At 43.9% G+C, this 26,975-nt stretch overlaps 1 protein-coding gene across 8 annotated transcripts in view; it reads right to left on the bottom strand.

The window, feature by feature from the left end:
- Nucleotides 1-26,975, bottom strand: part of QKI (QKI, KH domain containing RNA binding) — a 169,084-nt gene that overhangs the window by 82,084 nt on the left and 60,025 nt on the right. For all 8 annotated transcript variants that reach the window (XM_066616356.1, XM_066616310.1, XM_066616364.1 and 5 more), the window contains exon 3: nt 12,880-12,996. In XM_066616356.1, the coding sequence (XP_066472453.1) occupies nt 12,880-12,996 (117 nt within the window). The remainder of the gene's footprint in view (nt 1-12,879; nt 12,997-26,975) is intronic.

Below are 26,975 nucleotides of genomic sequence, written 5' to 3'. Positions count from 1 at the left end.
ACTTTATGCTGCCACCAAACTAACCCACTGCATTCATCCCTGTTTTATCATGCCCATAACTACAGCCTCTCTTTACTCATAATACCTCACTCCATTTACCTCCTTTTTCTCACTGCCACAGGCCATACCCAACTTCAGCCAAGGTAACAGGAGCTAACAGATATCAGGATTGTGAACAGTGAGAGACTTCCAAACTGTTCATTTTTAGAAAGTTTCATCCTCTCATTTTTTTAAAACACAAAGTTAGAGTTGTATTTAATCATTAAACCAAATCAACCAACCCTCCCCCCAACAAACACAAAACTAATTTCCCTTTAGAGCAGGGGTGCTCAATAGGTGGATCGCGATCTACCGGTAGATCGCAAGGCAAAATGAGTAGATCGCGGAGTGCCGACCCCCCCCCTTCAGGTGCCTCTGGGAGGAAACGCCGGGAGTAAGGCCCATTGTATTCAATGGGGCTTACTCCCAGGTAAGTGTGGCTAGGATTGCAGCCTCACAGCCTAATCCTAGGCATGTCTACTCAGGAGTAAGTCCTGTTATACTCAGTGGGGCTCAAGGTACACCAACATACATTGTACACATAAATGTTATATGTTATGATGGCGCGAACATTGTAAAAAAAACTCTGATAGATCTCCGGGCCTTGCTGGGTTTCAAAGTAGCTCTCGAGCCAAAAAAGTGTGAGCACCCCTGCTTTAGAGAGACTGTAACACAGTGGTTTCTAGTTGATCTGCATAAGCACACACATTGAAGTGTCCAAGGAGATAGGTCAGCATTCATTTTTAGTGGCCTGATCTCAATATCTCATGTTTAATCACAACGTAATGGTCTGCTACTATTTTCAGTTGACAAAAATTAACAGTCAAATCTCCCTGTTAATAAGTGTTTGGGGTTTTTTCCTGGAAGGGGGGGTTTGAACTGTTACTTTCTTGACATAAAGATTCCAGTAATAAATTTTCATCTACTAGATGAAGAATAAGACACCCGTTTAAAAAAAACAAGTCTGTTGGAGACAAAGCAGAGTATAAATTGTTTCAATATTCTTTAAACTGACTGCAATCTAATCAAGACTTAATTTTAAGACACTCGTTAACAGCATCTAGTAATAAAGTGGACTGCCCTTTAAACAGAACTGCACAGCTCACTTCATTAGCCATGGATAATTAACTAAATTACAGAATTAAATCTATAGCACAATAATTAGCTTAGATTACACAGGTTACAGCAATTTATTTTACTAATGGTGGTAGTGGGGTGTTCACAAGTTCCTTTTCAAAATAAGGTTTACACTAGTTTGTAATCCAAGCATCATTTAGCTACTGGATCATGGGTGCATATAGCAACCATGTAACTTCTCACAAATTGAGTGAACAGCAGGCTACCCTATAAGAGGCAAGTTACTCCATTTTAATTCTCCACAGGACAGCAACTACTACATGATACTCCCAGAGAGGACAATTTTCACATATCCATCCACCCAAACTTTGAGCTCCAAGTACAGGAGATATGAACAATAGATAGCATGTGACAGAGCAGGAGGTGCAGTTCGGTGGTTGATCTGTCACACTGCCTGAAGAGCTAAGCAGGAACAACTCTGTTGTTCTTTTAGAGAGGAGAATGGAAGCCAAGCTGACAACCCGTTGTGAGAAGATGGAGTTGCTGATGTGCTGCCAAGGTGAGGAGTGGAAGAGTGTGGAGACATCAACTGGAAAGAATAGATAAGAGTTTGATAACCTCCCTGATTGATTTACAGCTTGATTTACAGTTGCCTGCAGAAGGTTGAAACAAGGTGAGCTGCACTCCCTTTTCCTCTAGAGGGTCTTCTGAACCCTACAGAGGCCGCATGTGTCTCGGCCTATGCATGCCTCAGAATAACTGTTAGCTAGAAAAACACGACTTCCAGTCAAAAGAAGAAGTCAATTTTTGTCACTCCAACAGTCATTCTGAGGCACCCAGAGGCCACAAGCGGACACAGACAGCCTATGTGGGGCTCAGAAAACCCTCCAAAGGGTGGGGGCATCCCCCATATCTGCAGATTCACCTACCTGTTGGAGGTATGCCTGAATTGAAAATTTGACCTATTTTGTCACAATTGGTCATGTAAATTTTCATCAATTGTTTTTTAGTACTGTATATACAGGCAGGTGGCAACCTAACAAACTGACAAGCAAACAGGTGGCAGATGGACAAGTTCTGCAGCTTGACCCAACATAAAACACATCTCTAGTCTGAGCAACCTATTCCAGCAGTAAGCTGACATTCGCTGTGTTACACATTGAGCATCTGAGTTCTCTTCTGGCTCATGATTAGATAACCGAGCAACTGTCTGGCCCTCCGGAGATTTGTTGGGGCCCACACAACTTTGTGTGGAAGTTGTATTATGTGGAAGTTTGTATTGTGTGGAAGATTGTATTGTGTGGAAGATTGTGTGTAGGTATTGAGAACAAAACAGCTAATATTATAATGCCGTTGTACAAATCAATGGTAAGGCCACACCTGGAGTATTGTGTCCATTTCTGGTCGCCGCATCTCAAAAAAGACATAGTGGAAATGGAAAAGGTGCAAAAGAGAGCAACTAAGATGATTACGGGGCTGGGGCACCTTCCTTATGAGGGAAGGCTAAGGGGTTTGGGCCTCTTAGACTAGAAAAGAGACGCCTGAGGGGGGACATGATTGAGACATACAAAATTATGCAGGGGGTGGACAGAGTGGATAGAGAGATGCTCTTCACACTCTCACATAACACCAGAACCAGGGGACATCCACTAAAATTGAGTGTTGGGAGAGTTGGAACAGACGAAAGAAAATATTTCTTTACTCAGCGTGTGGTTGGTCTGTGGAACTTCTTGCCACAGGATGTGGTGATGGTGTCTGGACTAGAAGCTGGACTAGCGTCTGGACTAGAAGCTGGACTACAGGAAGCTGGACTAGATGGGCCTATGGCCTGATCCAGTGGGGCTGTTCTTATGTTAACACTGGCCCGATGCAACTGCTCTCAGCGTGAGGGCAACTGTTTCACCTCTCACATGAGCTGTGGGATGAGGGCTCCCTCCACTGCTTGCTGTTTCACGTTTGTGATGCAGTAGTGGCAGCAAAGGAAAGGCCAGCCTTGCTTTGTGCAAGGCCTTTTATAGGCCTTGAGCTATTGCAAGACCTTCATTCATTCATAAGTTAATCTTTAATAAATTCATTTATGTAAACTTATGTAAATTTATTCAAATTTTAAATGTAAATTAATTCTTTTTTCCCCCAGCCCCCGACACAGTGTCAGAGAAATGATGTGGCCCTCCTGCCAAAAACTTTGGACACCCCTGGTTTAAATCATTCAGTTACTTTCTGGAACTCCTTGCCACAAGATGTGGTGACGGCATCTGACCTAAATGTCTTTAAAAGAGGACTAGACAAATTTATGGACAAAAAGTCCATCACAGTTACAACACATAAGATTGGGACAATTCTGGTGCCCCTGTGTTTCCCCTCTGCATGACCTTCGGTGAGTGCCAATGCACAGTCACCTGCTTGCAAATAAATGCACACCTGTGGCTCAGTTTCGCTTTCCATAGGGCTCAGTAACTTTCCTTGTCAGCTGGTGGGGAGACTTCCTTTGAAGGTTTATTGGGGCCTGCATTCATTGGATCAGGACCACCCTGGTGGCCTTGCGTTCTCCTTTACCTATTCTATATGGAACGGAAAGCAGGGCGAGGAGGCCAGGGCCCCAGACACTGCCCTTCTCTTCCCTTGAGAAGAGGGCTGCTAACCAGTGTAGGGTTTTTAAAAGTATCACTAAATAAAAACAAAAAAAGCTATGCAGTCAGACAGCCAGCAGCAGGGCGGGGGCTATCCAGTGTTCTGCATCAAGTGCCAAATGTATGATTATTTGCCTCTGGGGCGTAAGTCATGGGTGTGTCCTCGGTGCAATGGGGTCTCAGGGAACGCGTCCGCTCCCTTGAAGCCTTGGTGGCTGACCTGGAGAAGCAGAGGCAGGCAGAGAAGGACCATGGGGAGACTTCCGGGGACTATCAGGCTTCATCCCAACCTCAGGCATGCAGCTCCTCAGCTGCCCGGGTGGGAAGTCTCGGGGCTGGAGGACATCATCTTGGAGAGGAGGGAAACAATCCCCTAGGGGGGACCCCTTCTCCAGGGGACGGGCCCGTATCTGAACGCACTCAGGATACTCCTTGGCAGGAGGGGGGTCGGGGGCTTCTTGTAGTGGGGGATTCGATTATTAGAAACACAGAGAGGGGGGTTTGCAACGGATGTGAGGACCGCATGGCAACTTGCCTGCCTGGTGCGAAGGTTGCGGACATCACTTCTGGTCTAGACAGGCTGGCAGACAGTGCTGGGGAGGAGGTAGCGGTTGTGGTGCATGTCGGCACCAACAACGTGGGCAAGTGCAGGCGGGAGGTCCTGGAGGCCAAATTTAGACTTCTAGGTAGGAAGCTGAAAGCCAGGACCTCAAAGGTAGCATTCTCTGAAATGCTACCTGTTCCACGCGCAGGGCCAGCTAGGCAGGCGGAGATCAGGGGTCTCAATGCGTGGATGAGACGGTGTAGGGAGGAGGGGTTTAGATTCGTTAGGCACTGGGGAACGTTTTGGGACAAGCGGGGCCTGTCCAAGAAGGATGGGCTTCACCTGAACCAGAACAGAACCAGACTGCTGGCGCATAACATTAAAAAGGTGGCAGAGAAGCATTTAAACTGATCCCTGGGGGAAGGCTGACAGGAGCCGAGGGGCATCCGATTCGGGACTCCTCATCCCTATGGGACGAGGATGAGGAGGTTAGAGAGCAACAAGACAAGGTGTAGGAGAGTAGGAGAAGAAATTGGGAATGGCAGCGTGATGGGATGCGATAGACAGTTCAGCACAGTGAGAGGATGCGGGGACAAAGGAGTGAATAAGCAGCCCACCCTGGGGCATTCCGTGTACAAATGCTTTTATGCGAATGCCCGAAGTCTCTGAGCAAAGATGGGAGAACTGGAATGTCTGCTGACAAAGGAAAACACTGACATACTGGGCATAACGGAAACCTGGTGGAATGCGGAGAATCAGTGGGATACTGCAATCCCGGGCTATAAACTCTACAGGAGAGACAGACAGGGGCGTGTTGGAGTTGGGGTGGCCCTTTATGTTAAGGAAGGGATAGAATCCAGCAAAGTAGAGATTGAAGGTGGGTTCGACTCCACCCTAGAATCTCTGTGGGTTAAATTACCAGGCTTGTGGAGCGATGTAATACTGGGGGCGTGCTATCGTCCTCCAGACCAGAAATCGGATGGGGACCTTGAAATGAGGAAACAGATCAGGGAGGTGACAAGGAGGGACAGGGTTGTAATCATGGGGGACTTCAATTATCCTCATATAGACTGGGTCAATTTGTGTTCTGGTCACAAAAAGGAGACCGGATTTCTTGATGTGCTAAATGACTGTGCCTTAGAGCAGCTAGTCATGGAGCCCACCAGCGGACAGGTGACTCTGGATTTAATATTGTGTGGTACACAGGACCTGGTTAGAGATGTCAATGTTACGGAGCTGTTGGGGAACAGTGATCATGCTGCGATCCATTTCAACGTGCAAGTCGGGGGAAGAATACCGGTCAAATCTCTCACAAAAACCCTTGACTTCCAACAAGCGGACTTCCCTCAAATGAAGAGGCTGGTTAGAAGGAGGTTCAAAGGGAAGGTAAAAAGAGTCCAATCTCTCCAGAGTGCATTCAGGCTGCTTAAAACAAAAGTAATAGAGGCCCAGCAGAGGTGTATACCACAAAAAAAGAAGGGCTCCGCTAAATCCAGGAGAGTGCCCGCTTGGCTAACGAGCCAAGTCAGAGAGGCTGTAAAGGGCAAGGAAGCTTCCTTCCGTAAATGGAAGACTTGCCCTAATGAGGAAAATAAAAAGGAACATAAACTGTGGCAAAAGAAATGTAAGAAGGTGATATGGGAGGCCAAGCGAGACTATGAGGAACGCATGGCCAGCAACATTAAGGGGAATAATAAAAGCTTCTTCAAATATGTTAGAAGCAGGAAACCCGCCAGAGAAGCGGTTGGCCCTCTGGATGGTGAGGGAGGGAAAGGGGAGATAAAAGGAGACTTAAGAGATGGCAGAGAAATCAAATGAGTTCTTTGCATCTGTCTTCACGGCAGAAGAACTCAGGCAGATACCGCTGCCCGAAAGGCAACTCCTGAACGAGGAATTAAGTCAGATAGAGGTTAAAAGAGAAGATGTTTCAGACCTCATTGATAAATTAAAGAACAATAAGTCACCAGGCCCAGATGGCATCCACCCAAGAGTTATTAAGGAATTGAAGAATGAAGCTGCTGATCTCTTGACTAAAATATGCAACTTGTCCCTCAAAACGGCCACGGTGCCAGAAGATTGGAGGATAGCAAATGTCACACCGATCTTTAAAAAGGGAAAGAGGGGGGACCCGGGAAACTATAGGCCGGTCAGCCTAACATCTATACCAGGTAAGATGGTGGAATGCCTCATCAAAGATAGGATCTCAAAACACACAGACGAGCAGGCCTTGCTGAGGGAGAATCAGCATGGCTTCTGTAAGGGTAAGTCTTGCCTCATGAACCTTATAGAATTCTTTGAAAAGGTCAACAGGCATGTGGATGCGGGAGAACCCATAGACATTATATAGCTGGACTTTCAGAAGGCGTTTGACATGGTCCCTCACCAAAGGCTACTGAAAAAACTCCAGTCAGGGGATTAGAGGACAGGTCCTCTCCTGGATTGAGACCTGGTTGAAGACCAGGAAACAGAGAGTGGGTGTCAACAGGCAATTTTCACAATGGAGAGAGGTGAAAAGCAGTGTGCCCCAAGGATCTGTCCTGGGACCGGTGGTTTTCAACCTCTTCATAAATGACCTGGAGACAGGGGTGAGCAGTGAGGTGGCTACGTTTGCAGACGACACCAAACTTTTCCGAGTGGTGAAGACCAGAAGTGATTGTGAGGAGCTCCAGAAGGATTTCTCCAGACTGGCAGAATGGGCAGCAAAATGGCAGATGCGCTTCAATGTCAGTAAGTGTAAGGTCATGCACATTGGGGCAAAAAATCAAAACTTCACATATAGGCTGATGGGTTCTGAGCTGTCTGTGACAGATCAGGAGAGATCTTGGGGTGGTGGTGGACAGGTCGATAAAAGTGTCGACTCAATGTGCGGCGACAGTGAAGAAGGCCAATTCTATGCTTGGGATCATTAGAAAAGGTATTGAGAACAAAACGGCTAATATTATAATGCCATTGTACAAATCGATGGTAAGGCCATACCTGGAGTATTGTGTCCAGTTCTGGTCGCCGCATCTCAAAAAAGACGTAGTGGAAATGGAAAAGGTGCAAAAGAGGGTGACTAAGATGATTACTGGGCTGGGGTACCTTCCTTATGAGGAAAGGTTATGGTGTTTGGGCCTCTTCAGCCTAGAAAAGAGGCGCCTGAGGGGGGGCATGATTGAGACATACAAAATTATGCAAGGGATGGACAGAGTGGATAGAGAGATGCTCTTTACACTCTCACATAACACCAGAACCAGGGGACATCCACTAAAATTGAGTGTTGGGCGGGTTAGGACAGACAAGAGAAAATATTTCTTTACTCAGCGCGTGGTCGGTCTGTGGAACTCCTTGCCACAGGATGTGGTGCTGGCGTCTAGCCTAGACGCCTTTAAAAGGGGATTGGACGAGTTTCTGGAGGAAAAATCCATTATGGGGTACAAGCCATGATGTGTATGCGCAACCTCCTGATTTTAGGAATGGGTTAAGTCAGAATGCCAGATGTAGGGGAGAGCACCAGGATGAGGTCTCTTGTTATCTGGTGTGCTCCCTGGGGCATTTGGTGGGCCGCTGTGAGATACAGGAAGCTGGACTAGATGGGCCTATGGCCTGATCCAGTGGGGCTGTTCTTATGTTCTAAGATGTCCCATAAAATTCAATTCTTGTACTCCCACTTGGATTTTTTCCGTGAGAATCTTGGTGCCATCAGTGACAAATATAGCAAGTTATTTCATCAAGACATCTTGATCGTGGAAAAGCAGTACCAGGGAAGTGGATTTATTGCATGCTTGCTGACTACCACTGGACACTTAAGAGGGATGTCGCAAAAGTTAAATACAGAAGAAAATCATAAATACTTTTTAGGGAGTATGACTAGTGTTATAAATGTACATAAATTTACAATTCCAGACTTAACCCTGCGTGACACTAAAATTGCCTGTGTGATAGAGAAAAACGAGTAACATTTCAATTCAGCATAAAAATACTGTTAGGACTGGACAGTTTTTCTTGTGTGCCAAAAAATTAGTTTTAATTTGTAGACCAGTGTTATTGGAGCTGTAGCAACAAGGGTCCCCATTCTCATATCAAGGCACATTGCCTATGATATGGGTACAAGCTGTAGGGATTTTAGATAATTTGACTATCTAGAAGCCAAGTCTTAACCAGAGCAGCAATAAGAGTTTCCTAGACTTTCCATCAGCAGGGAGGTATATGGCTGGTGACATACCAGGCTTAAACTTCAAGAATATTCATATTCTTGGCTCAGCAGTGGCTATATCAGTCTACAGAGAAAGATGTAGACCAACACCACAATTCCTCCCTCCTATAGCATATAAACCACAAAAATAGCCTCTCGTCAGGATTAGACAATAAACAATGACTTTGGAACAATGACAGGTAAAAAATCTTTTCGTGGCTTGGACGTCAACTTGTGTACTCTCTAGACCCAAATCCCCTGTTGGTGCCAAATGCCTGCACCATAAGATGTGTGTCATTGCTGGGATTTCAGAAGACATTTTGCTCTCTTTTTAAGGAGAGCAGGAGGGTGCGAGTCTCACTATTCTTCCTTGTCTTCCTGGAGAACTTTACAGCAGGCTCAAGTGTCTATAGTGTGGTTGTCTCCCAAACACACAAGTGAGGTGCCAGTTAAAGTGTTGCCCCACAGCAGCAACACTTTTTAAAAGTGACTCAGTTTGCTATATGACAAGACAGTATTAGCTAATCTCACCTTTTTTTTCTTTTTTGTAAAATACTAAAAATATATACAACACTGGAAATCAAGGTAAGCCTGACTCTGTTCTGAGGTATGAAGGGACAAAGAGCAGCATTCCTCACAATGCTGCTTCAGAATCACTCAAATTGAGGGATGGAATGTTGTACCTTTGAGGAATATAACTGCACAAGGTTCCCTCATTCAAAACACTTTTTTCAAAGAATCTACAAACAGAAGCAACAAAAGATGGACTTTCTAAGGCTGGATGAAAAGCTCAAACTGACAAGCCACCAGGTCTGAGCAAAACAACCGTAACATGGTCCTAACAGCACAAGTGTAAATCACTGAACAAAATACGGAGCTCATCATTAAAATCAGTTGGACTAAATTAATCCTGTATTTGATCCACGAAGGCTCTTTCCTACACTTAATGTCTTCTGTGCTAGTTACACTAAGTCATCTTAAGTTTTGATTATTGAATAGCTGTTAGAGGAAGGTTATGTGCATGTGTGAGTAAGAATAGATGAGGATGACATTTTTCAGACAAGGCAAAGCTTCAAGCAATACAGGCTGGTTCCTCACTCTTTCCCCTCCCTAGTTCCCACAGAACTTCTAACTGCAATGTGACCAATTGTAAGGTTCAGAAGAATACTTTATGGGCTGAAATGTTAAGAGTTGCAGGCTGTGCATCACTGCACAGAGCCACAGCTGACTGGGAGAAAAGATAATGTTGAAGTGGCAGTGGCTGAGGGAGAAGGGGTGATGCAAGCAGACAGAGAGCAAGAAATTAGTCAAAAAGATTAATAAGAACCAAAAGGATTCACATCTTCTGTTGCTTTTTCTTTCTCTTCTAAGGAAGGGTGGCCAATCCTCAGCATGCAACATGTCATTTTTCATGTATAGAATCTTGAACATGCCACTCCACCTTATTTTGATCCTCTCTGGCCTTGCTTGGGTGGTTTTGCAAACCTACAAGATCTGCCGAGCCTCTGTTTGCACAGGAAGAAGTGCTATTCACCCACAGCTATGGAGCCCTGCATCAGCTGGTGCAGCCATGACAGGAAACTTTGCATGTGCCACTTAGAAAGTGTCCACATGCCACTAGTGGCACTCATGCCCTGGTTTGGCCACCCCTGTTATAAGGAGACAGACTACAGGCCAAGAAAAAGCCAGTGTGTACACATCAGAACTTCAGCCCCCACAATGAACTGCTGTATTAGGGCTGGCCATCCTGAGCCTGTGAAAGTCTGACAAGCTTAGCAAAACACAGGAATAAATTAGCAAACTAATAATATCATGCAGTTTGTAATCAAGTAAAGCTTGTATAGGATCAAGATTAAAGCAGTGCTTTGACTCTCATTCTCAAGCAGTGACTGTGGCCTCCTCAAAAGATTCCTAGGCTATGCTGGAGCCTGATTATCTCCAGGTCCACAGACAAAATTCTGCCAAACAAAATGGGTTGGGGCCCAAACATACACAGAGCATTTACTAAGAATGACTTCAAACACATCTCTCTGTGCCCTACTTTATCATCATCAGCTGAGTAATCCTCCTGAAACATTAGAGATACTAGAAAATCTCCTTGCAACTAGCTGCCTATGAAAGAAATCTTGTTTTCCTTCCCTTAACATCAGTTCTGTACCAAATAAGACATGATCAAGGTTTAATATCAAGGTCAAAATGCAATCAGTGAATCAGATTACTTAAACCATGTACCAGTTGGTTACTTTTAAAAACCCCTTTCAATCAACTGCAGCTTAATTCAACATACTGCACTACTAACATGGAAGTGTAAACACAGAACATAAAGATATGCAAAAAATATCCAAGTGCTTCAAATTAACTGGGCTGTGGGCTGAGCAGTAATTGCATTATATTACTACAGATACTGTTAATATACTTCATTGTGAATCTGTCAAGAACTCATTACAAGGCTCCAATTCCTATTGCAATGAGGGTTACTTTGGATATAATGAACAAGCAGTGATTGAGAATATGCAGGTGATTCATACAGCTACTTTTTGTGTTCTGAGCAGTATGTGAAGAGTGTCATACATCTGAGGGGCTGATGTAAGATTTCACTCTTTCCATATTACACCAGAAGATGAAATACAACATCAATATTATGCATATTGAATTGTCAGCTATGCAGTGCTTGGCAGATGCATTCACTGCAGGGAAGATCATCATAATCTTAAAACAATTTATTTTGATCTAAATTAACTTTGTATTTTGTACACTTTTAAAAAATAACTCATTTGAAAATAAAAAATGAATATTAGTTTAAAGCTTACACATACAATCCTGATCCTTCTTCTCAAACACTAAATTCAAGATTGTTGTCCATGTATGAATGAAGCAAGGGACAAGCCTGCCTTTTGTGACAAAGCATTATAGGCAAGGCACTATAGGTCATCTACTATATCTATGAATGCAGGTTGATACTTGGAGCCAGGAGTGAACAAGTCAGAAGTACCACAATCAGCCTACAATTCTTAAGAGACTATCTTCTGTCTTACCAGGATCATCAGCCAGTATCAACTGGAAGGCCTTGTATCTTTATCCTATGTTCCCATTAGCAAGAGCTTTATTTTTTGTTCCATTCCCAAGGTACAAATATGACACATGCCTGTTTATAGAAGGGTATTGGAGGAAATCATCCAAACTTTACACAGGCCTACAAAATTGAGGGTCAGAAAAATTTTTCCCAAACTTTATGGAGGTTTGATATGAATTTGGGGTGCCGATTCAAAAAATGGCATCCATTTTGCCCTTTCACATCTAGTTTTGGAGATACAGTATAGCCTATTTAGTGAATGGTTCAAGCAGCTTCCTCATGAGGAAGCCATGGTGTTGACTTCCTTAAATGTTACACCAATTCCTGGGTATATTTGGGGTGTCTCAAAAAAGACATAGTGGAAATGGAAAAGGTGCAAAAGAAAGCGACTAAGATGATTACGGGGGCTGGGGCACCTTCCTTATGAGGAAAGGCTACAGCGTTTGGGCCTCTTCAGCCTAGAAAAGAGACGCCTGAGGGGGGACATGATTGAGACATACAAAATTATGCAGGGGATGGACAGAGTGGATAGGGAGATGCTCTTTACACTCTCACATAATACCAGAACCAGGGGACATCCACTAAAATTGAGTGTTGGGCGGGTTAGGACAGACAAAAGAAAATATTTCTTTACTCAGTGTGTGGTCGGTCTGTGGAACTCCTTGCCACAGGATGTGGTGCTGGCGTCTAGCCTAGACACCTTTAAAAGGGGATTGGACAAGTTTCTGGAGGAAAAATCCATTATGGGGTACAAGCCATGATGTGTATGCGCAACCTCCTGATTTTAGAAATGGGTTATGTCAGAATGCCAGATGCAGGGGAGGGCACCAGGATGAGGTCTCTTGTTATCTGGTGTGCTCCCTGGGGCATATGGTGGGCCGCTGTGAGATACAGGAAGCTGGACTAGATGGGCCTATGGCCTGATCCAGTGAGGCTGTTCTTATGTTCTTATGAAGCAAAATGTGTGTTGGCCTGTGTTATTATTAGAATGTTTCTGGTGAGTAAGACAGGTGAGACTACATTTAAGTCTTAACTGAACACAGTGGGCTTACTTCTGAGCAACACAAATACCATTTTGAAACACCTCTAGTTGGAACTTATAGTGTTCACTACAGAAGCAAGACAACATTACAGGATAGCACAGTGGCCAAGATTGTGAATTGTGAGCTGAGAAATCCCCAATACAAAATTAATCTTGCTCTCCATCAACTCAATACAGACGCTACACTTCTTAAGAACTCCAGGAGTTTATAATTTGCTTTGTTCTTAAGTTCATGATCACTATTATCAGTAGCAAATATGCTGCAAAATATGAAAAGCAGTAACTTTTAAAATATCTTACCTTTTTCTTATCTCTCATGGACCCTTTGCCTCGGACCATTATCTTACATCCTGTTTCAGCCTCAAGCTGTTTAGCTGTTAGCCCTCTGGGCCCAAGGATTCTTCCAACAAAGTTAAACTGAAATTAAGAAAAGAACAATTAGATTTTTCTTAATACACAGCAGTGTGTTTTCAGGTAACAATGTGACCGCAGGCACATGGTAAACTAATTCCTGCTCTGAATTACTACTAACATTCCCCTGACAAACAAAACACTGACACTGAAAATTTTACAATACAAGGAGCACATTAATATGGTCACCAGCCTGCTAATTTCATCTATTAAGGAAAATGTTTGCATAATGTAGCTTGAACAGCTTGGGGCAATAGCACTGAAGAAGTTAGTTCAGAGTTTCCCAAAGTGTGGGTCGCGACCCGATTGTTGGTGGGTCATGAAACTACCAAGCTGATAGCCGACAAAGTCTTGAGTCCTTATGGAAAGTGAAACTCAGTCACACTTGTGTGTTTAATTGTGAGTAGGCCAATGTGCCTCAGCTCTTATCAAAGGGGAACAAAGGACAATCAGAACGGTCCCAATCAGATGAACATGGAGCTCAAATGTTCCATAAGGCACACCATAGTAAAATGGATAAAAACAGAGGCTTGGGAAGCTGATAAGGTGAAGCTTTTTTTTTAAGTCTCCTAAAGCTAGGTGGGTCCTTAGAGCATCATTTAAAAAAAATGGGTCCCAGTGCTTAAGAAGTTATGGAACCACAGAACTAGTTCACAGCACAAAGTATTCATCTATACAGACATATGACGAGGCCAACAGAAATATCATTACCCATTATAAATTACCACCCCCAAAAGCTTCTACTTCAGGTAGGTGTCATTGGTCTAAAAAATGGAGGGGGAGAGAGAGAGAAACAATCAGTCATTCAGTGAAGGAATCACTTACATTATTGATGCTAGAAACATTTCTGTTATGTTGATATTAAGATGCAAGGAGTTTTTTGGCCTTGAACTACATTATGAATTACAATTCTTGTTTTATACTCTTTCACAATTCTTACCTATAGCAAACAAGGGACCAATATCACAAGTTTATTTGACCAACAGCCCTTCCCAACCCAACAGAACTAAATCCGGCAACAGACAGAACAGGAAGTGCAGTCTAGCATTCTCTGTCTATCTGCTTCCTCAGCTGTCCAGACTAGACTTAGAGCCCAATCCTGGGCTCAACGCACCACCTTACTACCAGTGTGCACTGTCGCAAACGTGCCGTAAAGCATGTTTATGAGCCTTACCACCGGGCAAGCGCCCATGCTGACCCAGCACAGGCCAGCGCTCGGCTAGTACCAGGCAGGCATGCAGCCTCCGCCGCGCTGCGGCCATATGGACCGCCGAGCCACGGCACAGTAAGCAAGGACAGGAGGTAGGCGGGGAGGTGGTGTTCCAGGGAGGGGGGAGGCAGGTGGAGAGAGGGCGGGGAGGAGGCATGACGGGGAGGCAGGAAGCAGGGAGAGGGCAGATGGGAGGTGTGCCAGGGGAGGGAACAGGGAGGGAGGGAAGCAGGTCCGGTGGAGCTCCTCGCCCTACACGAATGCTTTTACCTTACTGCCGACCTTTTGGTCGGCAGTAAATTGAGTAGCCCCATTGAGGGGCTACTTCCCTTACCCAGGAGAAGGTGACGAAAGTTCACTTCTCCCAAGGTGCTGCCTGCTATAGCCCATGGTGTGCACAATGCAGCGGCAGCTGTTTTCAGTGCCGCCAAAGCTGCGCACCACGGGAGCTCAGGATTGGGCTGTTAGTCTAGTAGCTCTGTCTGGTGTTCCCAATGTCTGGTTTTGTTTTCACAGCATTCGGTAGCAAATGAAAAAAGCTGTGTTTTGCAAAGCCTTGGCAAAGGAAGAGAGTTGAGTTATGAGCACAATGGGGAGATTTGAGTTGGGTTTACTGCTATCCACGGTTTCTGGTATCCACAGAAGCAGTAGGAACCTGTCCCTCTGTGCATACTGGGGACACATCTATAAATTCTTTTAAAAAATCATGGGTATGCTATTTCAATATTGCACCTTCCAAGAAGACATTTGTCAAAAAAAAAAATTAGGAAAATTAGGTCACTTTCACTCTTGCCATCAAAATTTAGGCATGATATAAACTTTTATAGAGAAAAGTTATATTGAGATATTTTACAACTACTTTAAACTATCTACTCAGAACTGAGTGCCACTGCATTAAATAAACCTTACTCCTAAGTAAGGATGAGATTTCAGTCAGTCCTACTTATTGTGATGAAAGTAGCTTAATGTACTACCACTGAGACAAATGGAACTTAAGCCTCAAACACATGCTAAACTCTCCTATTACATTACATGGGACTTAGTTTGGCTGGGTGTTGCCCAATCTTACTGTTAAAAATAGAAGACCATCACATACCACTGAACTGCAGCAACAGTTGTGTTGATATGCAGCGTGTGCTTATGAATACAAATGAAGTGTATGCACCAACAATGATAGTGAAAAGTTAGTGAATGATAGTGAAAAGTTCTGTTGCTTGCGGGTTTATCAGTCTTGCTCCTGAGAGTAAGACCAAACATGCACATAAAGTAGGAGGGTGAACGAAGAGCAGTAAGATAAATTGTGTTGTGTCATATAGTTCCTCTACTCATTAAGTTCCGTTGCTAATGAACACAGAATTTAATCTCACTGACCACCTGGGTATCAGCATAATGTTCCACTTAAATGTTTGTTGCCTACCATTATGTCTAGCAACTAGTAAAACTTGATTCAATCCATGGTTAAACAGTAATGCTCTAAAATCAATTCTGATCATAAGCTTACAACCAGAAAAAAACCAATGCTTTAGAAAGTAACTCTTGCCAAACATTTCCAAATTGGTACAAAACAACTTTAAATCCCAGCAGCTTCCTAATCCTTGTATTCATGTCAAACTTGAATCACACTTCCTGTTTGTCAGTGCACAGGTTTTCTAAAAGAGAACCTCTGTGCAGAAAAGATATACATTTTCATACATGAAAGGTCATCCTTCCTCATTGCAGAAAAACAACTGAGTAGCTTACTGAGGCAGGAAAATGAAATTTCACAGTGTTGTGGCAACTAGGCCATTCTGCAAGACAGCTAAGTTGCAAGTGGCTGGGCTTCATAAACATCCACACGTGAATGTTACATTTGCACAAGGCCTATACATGCAAAATCCAACAGGACAAGGTCCGAAGCATGTTATCTACATCCTACGTACATTCAGACCATTCCAAAGGCCAGAGTTCTCTCAAGTACAAAACCAAAACAAACCTAATTCTTCAAACTAATCCTGCAGTATCACAAAATACAACAAAGTGATTTTCTGAAAGGTTTCCCTCTATCTGTTATGAAAAGTTGAATAACTGTGCAAGTTCTAATTTTTTGAAAGCAGAATTATCAAACATGTATTCATTTTGTCTTAGCCAGAAACGTTACCAGCAATCAATTGGTAAGGCTCTGGATTATTGTTTTATCAGTGCTTCTCTAATCTGGACTAACTAGATTATCCCTGTGATCTTGGTAAAATGAGTATTCTATATAGCAGCAAGTGCTCACATGCTTTAAAGAGTTTTAAAAGCAAAAAACAGCAGCTAAAAATGTAGTCAGAGATTTATAGCAAATTATTAAATCCCCTAAATCCATGTTATTCACCTCTAATAACCCATGTATCGAAGAGTTGGAATTTAACTTGGTAAAGATTTGACTATCTAAAATAGATGATACAGATCAAATGTATAAAGCTTGAATGGTTTTCCAGGTCAATAATATAGTACATTACTTTGAACAGGATGTTGATAGTATTATTTAGAATCAAAATAATGAACTTCAAATATCCAGTTAGTGCTGTGTGTTATCAGATACCCTGAACAGATTATCACTGTAAGAGGCAGCCTTATTTTATAGCTACAGAATATTAAGGGGTTCAAAGAGCCATGCATTGACCAACAGCCCAGTACTTCTGAAGCCCCCCCCCCTTCTAGTCCAACTTCCAAAAGATTATACAAGGAGATTTCAAAGCAGCCTTCAATTCAGTACAATGAACCACCAACAGAAGGTCAAATTTATAGAATCAACATGTAAAGTCCTTGGTCATGTTCAACCTGTCTAGGTTTTGGCCTCAAAACAATTTTTCTTACAGAATGAGTCCTTGAGCATTTTGTTGAATGTATATGGGTGATCTCTGCTTCTTATATTACAACTTCTAATATAGAAAAAATACAGCAAGTTATAATCTGGAGATATGACTATCAAGAGACAAAACAAATTCTGCAACAGTACATACTTGCTATGAGGTGAGCAATTTCTATCAATAAATCAACCATAGTTTGACACCTTGTCTTATCTGTGGGTCACTCAGGGGTCAGGGCTGCTCAGGTAAGTTTCAGTAGCCAGGAAAAGCTTGGAGGTGCTTTAAAAAGTGCCTTCGGAGGGTCTGTGAAGTATCTGAGGGACATTGGAGTGATTGCAGGCAACTTACAAAGAGGCAGCTTTGTTTACATTTGTCAGAGATGCATTGTAAAGTCTTCTGAGCAGGCGCATTAACTCCAAACCCAGGAATGCCTCTTAAAATGACAGTGAGCAGTATAAAAAGATGTCTGGCAGCAATTTAAGCAGGGTGTTGTGCTGAGGTAAGCTGTTTATGTTGCTTTATATTGGTGTTGCATTTGTTTTGAATGGTTTTTAAAAGTGCAAATACTTTTCTGCAGTTTTTTTTAAGCAATTCAATGAAACCAATTCAGTCGCTTGGGGGGATGGTTCATAGTAGTACATAAGTACTTTGTTAATGCCTACGAAAACTGGCGTGGCTCAGATTCTTTTCCCCCTTTCAATCAGGCTCCAGGGCAAGCTGCAGTTCCTCCTCACCATTACCATTCCCCAAGTTTTCTCCCAACTTATCAGAGGGTCATAGAACATTCCATGAATTTTGGCTGAAAATCTGTCCTTGCCTTATCTGTGAAATCAACTTATAGGTGAATATCTATGGTAAATCAAATGTTGGGGCAGAGTTTTTCAACTGGTGTGCCATAGCACATTGGTGTGCTGTAAATGGTCCACAGGTGACTCGCGGGAGTTTGGCAAAGGATCGTTTATTAATAGGGCAACTGGGGGATTTGAGCCCCCACCCCACCATCAGCATGGTTTGCCTTGTAAATTGCCCAAAAACTGATGGTGTACCTTGACAATTTCAGCACCTTGTCAATGTGCCACGCAATGCAAAAGGTTGAAAATTGCTGTGCTGTAGAACAATAAGCAAAAGAAATCTAATCATCTAAATAAAAGATCACAGGTAATGTTTCATTGTTTTCAGTGGGACTATTTCACATAACTGTTGAACAGTTAACAAACATAAATGGTAGGATGCTTTTATTTCTCCATACTGTCTGACCTTCACTGTCAGTAAGCAGAGTGATAAACACACCAGCTGTTTTCCTCCCTGAGCTACAATGCACTCTCTTCCTTTTTAAGGCCAATGTACCCCTGCAACAAACAGCAGGGCTTAAACCAGATGCTAGAATGTCACAAGTTTAAATTTAGCTCTGATCTCATTTATTGACAACTATCTAGTACCCTTCTTGTTTCAGCCTCTTGACATTTTTTGCCTAGCTGACAAGGTTACTACCTACAATGCAGAACCATAAAGGAAAAACATTATCTGTCATTAAAACATATGCACTCAAAACCATCTTGATGTATTTATCAATTATTTAATAGAAGAAACATAGAAGCACAGAAGAAACAAGGCTACAGCCTTAAACAGGTATACACACCTATGCCCCACTGATCCCATCAAGATTTATGAACAGCTATATAACAAAAATCTCACTGAGAATCATCATGAACCAATCATACAGACCTAAAGTTGAGGATTTTAGAGTTCAGCTAATATTGTATGTAGTGCAACAAATCTGCTCTTCCTGTGTGATTCTTTTAGTTGACCAAAAAAACCAGAGGGGAGGGATGGACTGGTAAATTAGAGATGTAAAATCTCAAAATAAAATAAGCTGAAGTCATGGGAAAATCAATTTTTTCTAGGGGGGGTCCATTCAGAGAAAAAAGTAGTTATGGGGAAAACTGAAATTGTGCAGTATTTATTACATGATCTACATTTATTACAGGTGGGGCCTCCGTATCCACAGATTCTGTATCAGATTTGGCCCAACCTGAGCCCACCAGAGGCAACTGGAGCTGCGCTCCAGAGTCACCTCCAGAGGGCTTTCTGAAGTCCACAGAGGTCGCACATACCTGCGCAAGGTCTTCAGAATGGCCCTTTCAACCAAAAGAATACAACTTCAGGACTCAGAATGCCTTATAAGAGCAAAAACCATCACTTCCCTCTGGAAACTGGAAGTTGCTCTCTTTTTCTGCAGAAACAGCAATTCCAAAGGTTGCAGAGAACACAGGTGCACACATGTGTGACCTCTAGGAGCTTCAGAAGATTAGAGATCTTAAAGATTCCAAAACCATGGATTTCATTTTCTGCAGTTTTTGGTATCCATGGGAGGACAGAGAACGGATAACCCATGGATACCGAGGCCCCACCTGTACTTTAAGATTGCATTTCTAAGTTCCACCAATAAAGAGCAGGACTTACCTCTGAGTAAACATTCATAGAATTGTGCTGTAAAATGATAAAATGAACTCTGTAAAACTTTGTGCTATTTTATGAGGCATATTTGAAGTTTAGAAGTATAAACCTCCCTGAATAATAACTGCTAATTTACCCAATGTTAGGGCTGGAATAGCAAGCCACTGCAGCCAACATCGACATCTTAGTTTTTAACCAGTTATTTTTAAATGGATGAATGTAGAAACTATCAACAACCTAGTTCAGTGGTTCTCAAACTTTTAGCACCAGGGCCCACTTTTTAGAATGACAATCTGCTGTGATCCACCAGAAGCTATGTCATTAACTTGGAAGCGATGTCATGATCAGAAGTAACATCATCAAGCAGGAAGTGTTTTCCTGCAAATGCAGCAAGCTCTGAAATTGCCCGTGGCAAGCTAAGAGGCACTTTTTTCAAGTGGGTGCTCCTCTTTTATTTAGCTGGGGGAGAGTAACTGGCCCTCCTCACCCCAGCAGTGCTTTTCTAGTGGCTGCCGGCTGGTATTGTTTTGCATCTTTTTAGATTGTGAGCCCTTTTGGGACAGGGAACTATTTGTTATTTGATTTTCTCTGCAAACCGCTTTGTGAACTTTTCCAGGGATAGGCAACCAACGGGTGAATGTGAGCTACTTAACAAAATGACTAACTGACGAAGATCTACTGTGATGTATTAAGTATTAAAAATCAGATTCTTCATTATTTGCATACTTGCCAGAAAGATCATAACTAGGCACAACAAATGTGTTCTAGTTATTGCAGGACGCCAAATGCTATCCCTGGACAAAAGTATAGTTTGGTCCTCAAGATCCAGTTTTACTGATAGATGGGAGGTAGATTCTAGTTTGTTAGAGATATGATGTTGCCTTTGGTGTACTGGTTTTACAAGTCTTTTGTATGCTTCTGTCTATTTTTGACGATGCTTGCATTTGCTGATATGGAGAGAAGACTGCAAGTCTGGAGGAGTTCTATTTATTGACTAGAGCAGCGTTTCTCAAACTGTAAGTTGCAACCCACTTGATGGGTAACAACCTGATTATCGGTGGGTCACAAAGCTGCAACTGAGCAACTGATGGCAGATGAGCAAAATGCATTGAATCCTATGGAAAGTGAAACGGAGCAATACTGTGTGTTTACTCATGAGTAGACAAACTAGCCTTGGTGCATTGCATAGGGTAGGCTGAGAGGAATTGAGTGCCAACTGAATGGTTCTGATCCAATGAATGCAACCCCCCAAAAAACACCGGAGAAGGAAATCCCTTCCTCCAAGTCAGGGCTGCTCAAACCCCGGACTTGGGGCCACTCGCAGCCCTTAGAGGCTCCCAATCCGGCGCGCAGGAGTCCACTGTCTCCAATGAGCCTTTGGTCCTCTAGAGACTTGCTGGAGCCTGTTTTGCCTGATGTAACTGCTCTTAGTGTGAGGACGACTGTTCAACCTCTCATCTGAGCTCCACTTGAACCAGAATGGAACCAGACTGCTGGCGCATAACATTAAAAAGGTGGCAGAGCAGCTTTTAAACTGATCCCTGGGGGAAGGCTGACAGGAGCCGAGGGGCATCCGGTTCGGGACTCCTCATCCCTATGGGATGAGGATGGGGAGGTTAGAGAACAACAAGACAAAGGCAGAGTAGGAGAAGAAATTGGGAAAGGTAGCGTGATGGGATGCGATAGACGGTTTGGCACAATGAGAGGATGCGGGGACAAAGGAGCAAATAAGCAGCCCATCCTAGGGCATTCCGTGTACAAATGCTTTTATGCGAATGCCCGAAGTCTACGAGCAAAGATGGGAGAACTGGAATGTCTGCTGACAAAGGAAAACATTGACATACTGGGCATAACGGAAACCTGGTGGAATGCGGAGAATCAGTGGGATACCGCAATCCCGGGCTATAAACTCTACAGGAGGGACAGGCAGGGGCGTGTTGGAGGTGGGGTGGCCATTTATGTTAAGGAAGGGATAGAATCCAGCAAAGTAGAGATTGAAGGTGGGTCCGACTCCACCGTAGAATCTCTGTGGGTTAAATTACCAGGCTTGTGCAGCAATGTAATACTGGGGGCGTGCTATCATCCTCCAGACCAGAAATCGGATGGGGACCTTGAAATGAGGAAACAGATCAGGGAGGTGACAAGGAGGGACAGGGTTGTAATCATGGGGGACTTCAATTATCCTCATATTGACTGGGTCAATTTGTGTTCTGGTCACGATAAGGAAACCAGATTTCTTGACGTGCTAAATGACTGTGGCTTAGGGCAGCTAGACACGGAGCCCACCAGAGGACAGGTGACTCTGGATTTAATATTGTGCGGTATATGCAGGACCTGGTTAGAGATGTAAACGTTACTGAGCCATTGGGGAACAGTAATCATGCTGCGATCCGTTTTGACGTGCACGTTGGGGGAAGAATACCAGGCAAATCTCTAACAAAAACCCTTGACTTCTGATGGGCAGACTTCCCCCAAATGAGGAGGCTGCTTAGAAGGAGGTTGAAAGGGAGGGTTAAAAGAGTCCAATCTCTCCAGAGTGCATGGAGGCGGCTTAAAACAACAGTAATAGAGGCCCAGCAGAGGTGTATACCACAAAGAAAGAAGGATTCCACTAAATCCAGGAGGGTGCCCACATGGCTAACCAGCCAAGTTAGAGAGGCTGTGAAGGGCAAGGAAGCTTCCTTCCGTAAATGGAGTCTTGCCCTAATGAGGAAAATAAAAAGGAACATAAACTGTGGCAAAAGAAATGTAAGAAGGTGATACGGGAGGCCAAGCGAGACTATGAAGAACGCATGGCCAGCAACATTAAGGGGAATAATAAAAGCTTCTTCAAATATGTTAGAAGCAGGAAACCCGCCAGAGAAGCGGTTGGCCCTCTGGATGGTGAGGAAGGGAAAGGGGAGATAAAAGGAGACTTAGAGATGGCAGAGAAATTAAATGAGTTCTTTGCATCTGTCTTCACGGCAGAAGACCTCAGGCAGATACCGCTGCCCGAACGGCCCCTCCTAACCGAGGAGTTAAGTCAGATAGAGGTTAAAAGAGAAGATGTTTCAGACCTCATTGATAAATTAAAGAACAATAAGTCACCAGGCCCGGATGGCATCCACCCAAGAGTTATTAAGGAATTGAAGAATGAAGTTGCAGATCTCTTGACTAAGGTATACAACTTGTCCCTCAAAACGGCCACGGTGCCAGAAGATTGGAGGATAGCAAATGTCACGCCTATTTTTAAAAAGGGAAAGAGGGGGGACCCGGGAAACTATAGGCCGGTCAGCCTAACATCCATACCGGGTAAGATGGTGGAATGCCTCATCAAAGATAGGATCTCAGAACACATAGATGAACAAGCCTTGCTGAGGGAGAGTCAGCATGGCTTCTGTAAGGGTAAGTCTTGCCTCACCAACCTTATAGAATTCTTTGAAAAGGTCAACAGGCATGTGGATGTGGGAGAACCCATGGACATTATATATCTGGACTTTCAGAAGGCGTTTGACACGGTCCCTCACCAAAGGCTACTGAAAAAACTCCACAGTCAATGAGGTCAAAAACACAGAGACCTGGTTGGAGGCCAGGAAGCAGAGAGTGGGTGTCAATGGGCAATTTTCACAATGGAGAGAGGTGAAAAGCGGTGTGCCCCAAGGATCTGTCCTGGGACCGGTGCTTTTCAACCTCTTCATAAATGACCTGGAGACAGGGGTGAGCAGTGAAGTGGCTAAGTTTGCAGATGACACCAAACTTTTCCGAGTGGTAAAGACCAGAAGTGATTGTGAGGAGCTCCAGAAGGATCTCTCCAGACTGGCAGAATGGGCAGCAAAATGGCAGATGCGCTTCAGTGTCAGTAAGTGTAAAGTCATGCACATTGGGGCAAAAAATCAAAACTTCACATACAGGCTGATGGGTTCTGAGCTGTCTGTGACAGATCAGGAGAGAGATCTTGGGGTGGTGGTGGACAGGTCGATGAAAGTGTCGACCCAATGTGCGGCGGCAGTGAAGAAGGCCAATTCTATGCTTGGGATCATTAGGAAGGGTATTGAGAACAAAACGGCTAGTATTATAATGCTGTTGTACAAATCTATGGTAAGGCCACACCTGGAGTATTGTGTCCAGTTCTGGTCGCCGCATCTCAAAAAAGACATAGTGGAAATGGAAAAGGTGCAAAAGAGAGCGACTAAGATGATTACTGGGCTGGGGCACCTTCCATATGAGGAAAGGCTACGGCATTTGGGCCTCTTCAGCCTAGAAAAGAGACGCCTGAGGGGGGACATGATTGAGACATACAAAATTATGCAGGGGATGGACAGAGTGGATAGGGAGATGCTCTTTACACTCTCACATAATACCAGAACCAGGGGACATCCACTAAAATTGAGTGTTGTGCGGGTTAGGACAGACAATAAGGATCTCACACCCAACAGAGGTGAGTAGCCCACACACAGCAGTGGTAAAAGAAACATCACATGTAGGCTAGTGGGTTCTGAGCTGTCTGAGCTTTCCCCTGAAGAAAACAGAATGGAAAACCAGAAAAATATCATCTCTATCCGCACCCCCCCCCCCATCTTCTCACTTTCTTGCCAAGAGTTATCCCATACTATGCATAAGAACACAAGAACCCTGCTGGATCAGACCATAGGCCCATCTAGTCCAGCTTCCTGTATCTCACAGCGGCCCACCAAATGCCCCAGGGAGTACACCAGATAACAAGAGACCTGGGCATCCTGGTGCCCTTCCTTGCATCTGGCATTCTGATATAGCCCATTTCTAAAATCAGGAGGTTGCACATAAACATCATGGCTTATAACCCGTAATGGATTTTTCCTCCAGAAATTTGTCCAGTCCCCTTTTAAAGGCATATGCGCCAGATGCCATCACCACATCCTGTGGCAATGAGTTCCACAGACCTACCCCACACTGAGTAAAGAAATATTTTCTTTTGTCTGTCCTAACTCTTCCAACACTCAATTTTAGTGGATGTTCCCCGGTTTTGGTGCTGTTTGAGAAGCCATCCCTAGTTACATCCAATGGTACTTCAAATAGGTGGACCGTGCACGTGAAGTGATAAGGTGGAGGACAAATGTTGGGAAACACTGCTGTATCAAAATCTAAGAACATGAGGTAGAAAATAGTAGAAAAATACAGTGGTACCTCGCATAACGAATGCCCCGCGCAGCGAAAAACCCGCAGAACGAAAGAGTTGTGTGAAGTTTGGTAACTCACACAACGAATTTTTATGACTTATGCTTCGCATAACGAATTTTTGTTTTGTTTTGTCTTAGGGGGGGGATCTTCATGTCCTTTTATGATCCCGTTCACCCTAGTAAGGGGCGGATCTTCATGTCACTTTATGATCCCATCCACCCTAGTAAGGGGCGGATCTTCATGTCACTTTATGATCCCATCCACCCTAGTAAGGGGCGGATCTTCATGTCTATGTAAGTAAATCCCATTGTGCTTACTTCCAGGAAAGTGTGCACAGGATTACAGCCTTCAAACTCCCCACTCAGCATCCCCCCATCGCTCATTCACCCTCTCACTGCCCCATTTCCTTCACGTTTCCCCCCATGATCACTGCAAAAGCAAGCAATTGAGTGCAGCTGCTCTGTCCTCCCAAGCTTAGAGCACAATCCTGTGCATGTCTCCTCAGAAGTATGTCCCATTGTGCTTACTCCCAGGAAAGTGTGCACAGGATTACAGCCTTCAAGCTCCCCACTCAGCATCCCCCCGTTTTTGAAATCCTCTGTACAGTATGCATGCCTTTAAAGAGCACTTAATAAACACTTTGTAAACCAAATTTGACTTTGTTCTGACTTTTCTTGCCCATAGGAACGCATTAATTAAATTTCAATGCATTCCTATGGGAAAACGCGCTTCGCAAAACGAAAAACTCGCATAACGAAAGGACTCGCGGAACGGATTAATTTCGTTATGCGAGGCACCACTGTATTATTAAGTGTAATATTTGACATGGAACAATATGGTCCTAGATAAAACAGGCACTTTAGTAAGGCAGAACAACAATGGGTTGACTATAAATCTCAGCATCTTGAGTCACTGCAACATATGCTCTCATATGTTATTAGTCTCTCATATGTTATTAGTCTCTCATATGCTATTAGTCCACCATCTCACAATATCTATGTTAACTTATTCTCCAATAAAGCTCTTTCCACTCTGCTTGACTCACACAATTTGGTTGTGTGCACGTACGTTTTTAATAAATGTATCTATGGCATGCTCTCTCTCTCTCTTTCTCTGGAAGCAGCCCAACTGGTCCAATAGAAGACACACCTTGTATACTTTGTGCCTCTGGTCAATATGCCAAAAGACTTCTTACTATAAGAAGTGTAACTCTTGAAAATCTGGATGGCTAGGTAGAGCAGAGATACTTTAAGAGAACCATTCATGTCTTCCCCTAAGTAATCAAGACAAACAGGAATACACCATGTATAATATTGGACTCTGTCAGAGTCATTTTCTACAATTTGTGTAGCTCCCACACAAAGGATTAAACCAGTGTTTCACTAACAATGGTACTTGAGGTGTTGTTGAAGTGTTATCACTTGAGGTGATACCGAGCTAAACAAACACATCGGTAAAGCAGCTACCACGTTTTCCAGACTCACAAAGAGAGTCTGGTCCAACAAGAAGCTGACGGAACATACCAAGATCCAGGTCTACAGAGCTTGCGTCCTGAGTACACTTCTGTACTGCAGCGAGTCATGGACTCTTCACTCACAACAGGAGAGGAAACTGAATGCTTTCCACATGCGCTGCCTCCGACGCATTCTCGGCATCACCTGGCAGGACAAAGTTCCAAACAACACAGTCCTGGAACGTGCTGGAATCCCTAGCATGTATGCACTACTGAAACAGAGACGCATGCGTTGGCTTGGTCATGTCGTGAGAATGGATGATGGCCGGATCCCGAAGGATCTCCTCTATGGAGAACTCGTGCAAGGAAAGCGCCCTACAGGTAGACCACAGCTGCGATACAAGGACATCTGCAAGAGGGATCTGAAGGCCTTAGGAGTGGACCTCAACCAGTGGGAAACCCTGGCCTCTGAGCGGCCCGCTTGGAGGCAGGCTGTGCAGCATGGCCTTTCCCAGTTTGAAGAGACACTTGGCCAACAGTCTGAGGCAAAGAAGGAAGGCCCATAGCCAGGGAGACAGACCAGGGACAGACTGCACTTGCTCCCAGTGTGGAAAGGATTGTCGCTCCCGAATCAGCCTTTTCAGCCACACTAGACGCTGTTCCAGAACCACCTTTCAGAACGCGTTACCATAGTCTTTCGAGACTGAAGGTTGCCAACTGAATATTGGACTCTGTCAGAGTCATTTTCTACAATTTGTGTAGCTCCCACACAAAGGATTAAACCAGTGTTTCACTAACAATGGTACTTGAGGTGTTGTCCGGTGGTACTTGCAGGTCCCCCAGACCCCCACTGCCTGGTCGCAAGACCAGAAACGTAATGTAACAAACAGCAGTAGGA

This window comes from Tiliqua scincoides, chromosome 1 (genome assembly GCF_035046505.1).
Source record: "Tiliqua scincoides isolate rTilSci1 chromosome 1, rTilSci1.hap2, whole genome shotgun sequence".
Lineage (NCBI taxonomy): Eukaryota > Metazoa > Chordata > Lepidosauria > Squamata > Scincidae > Tiliqua > Tiliqua scincoides.
This window is presented reverse-complemented; position numbering and strand designations above follow the sequence as displayed.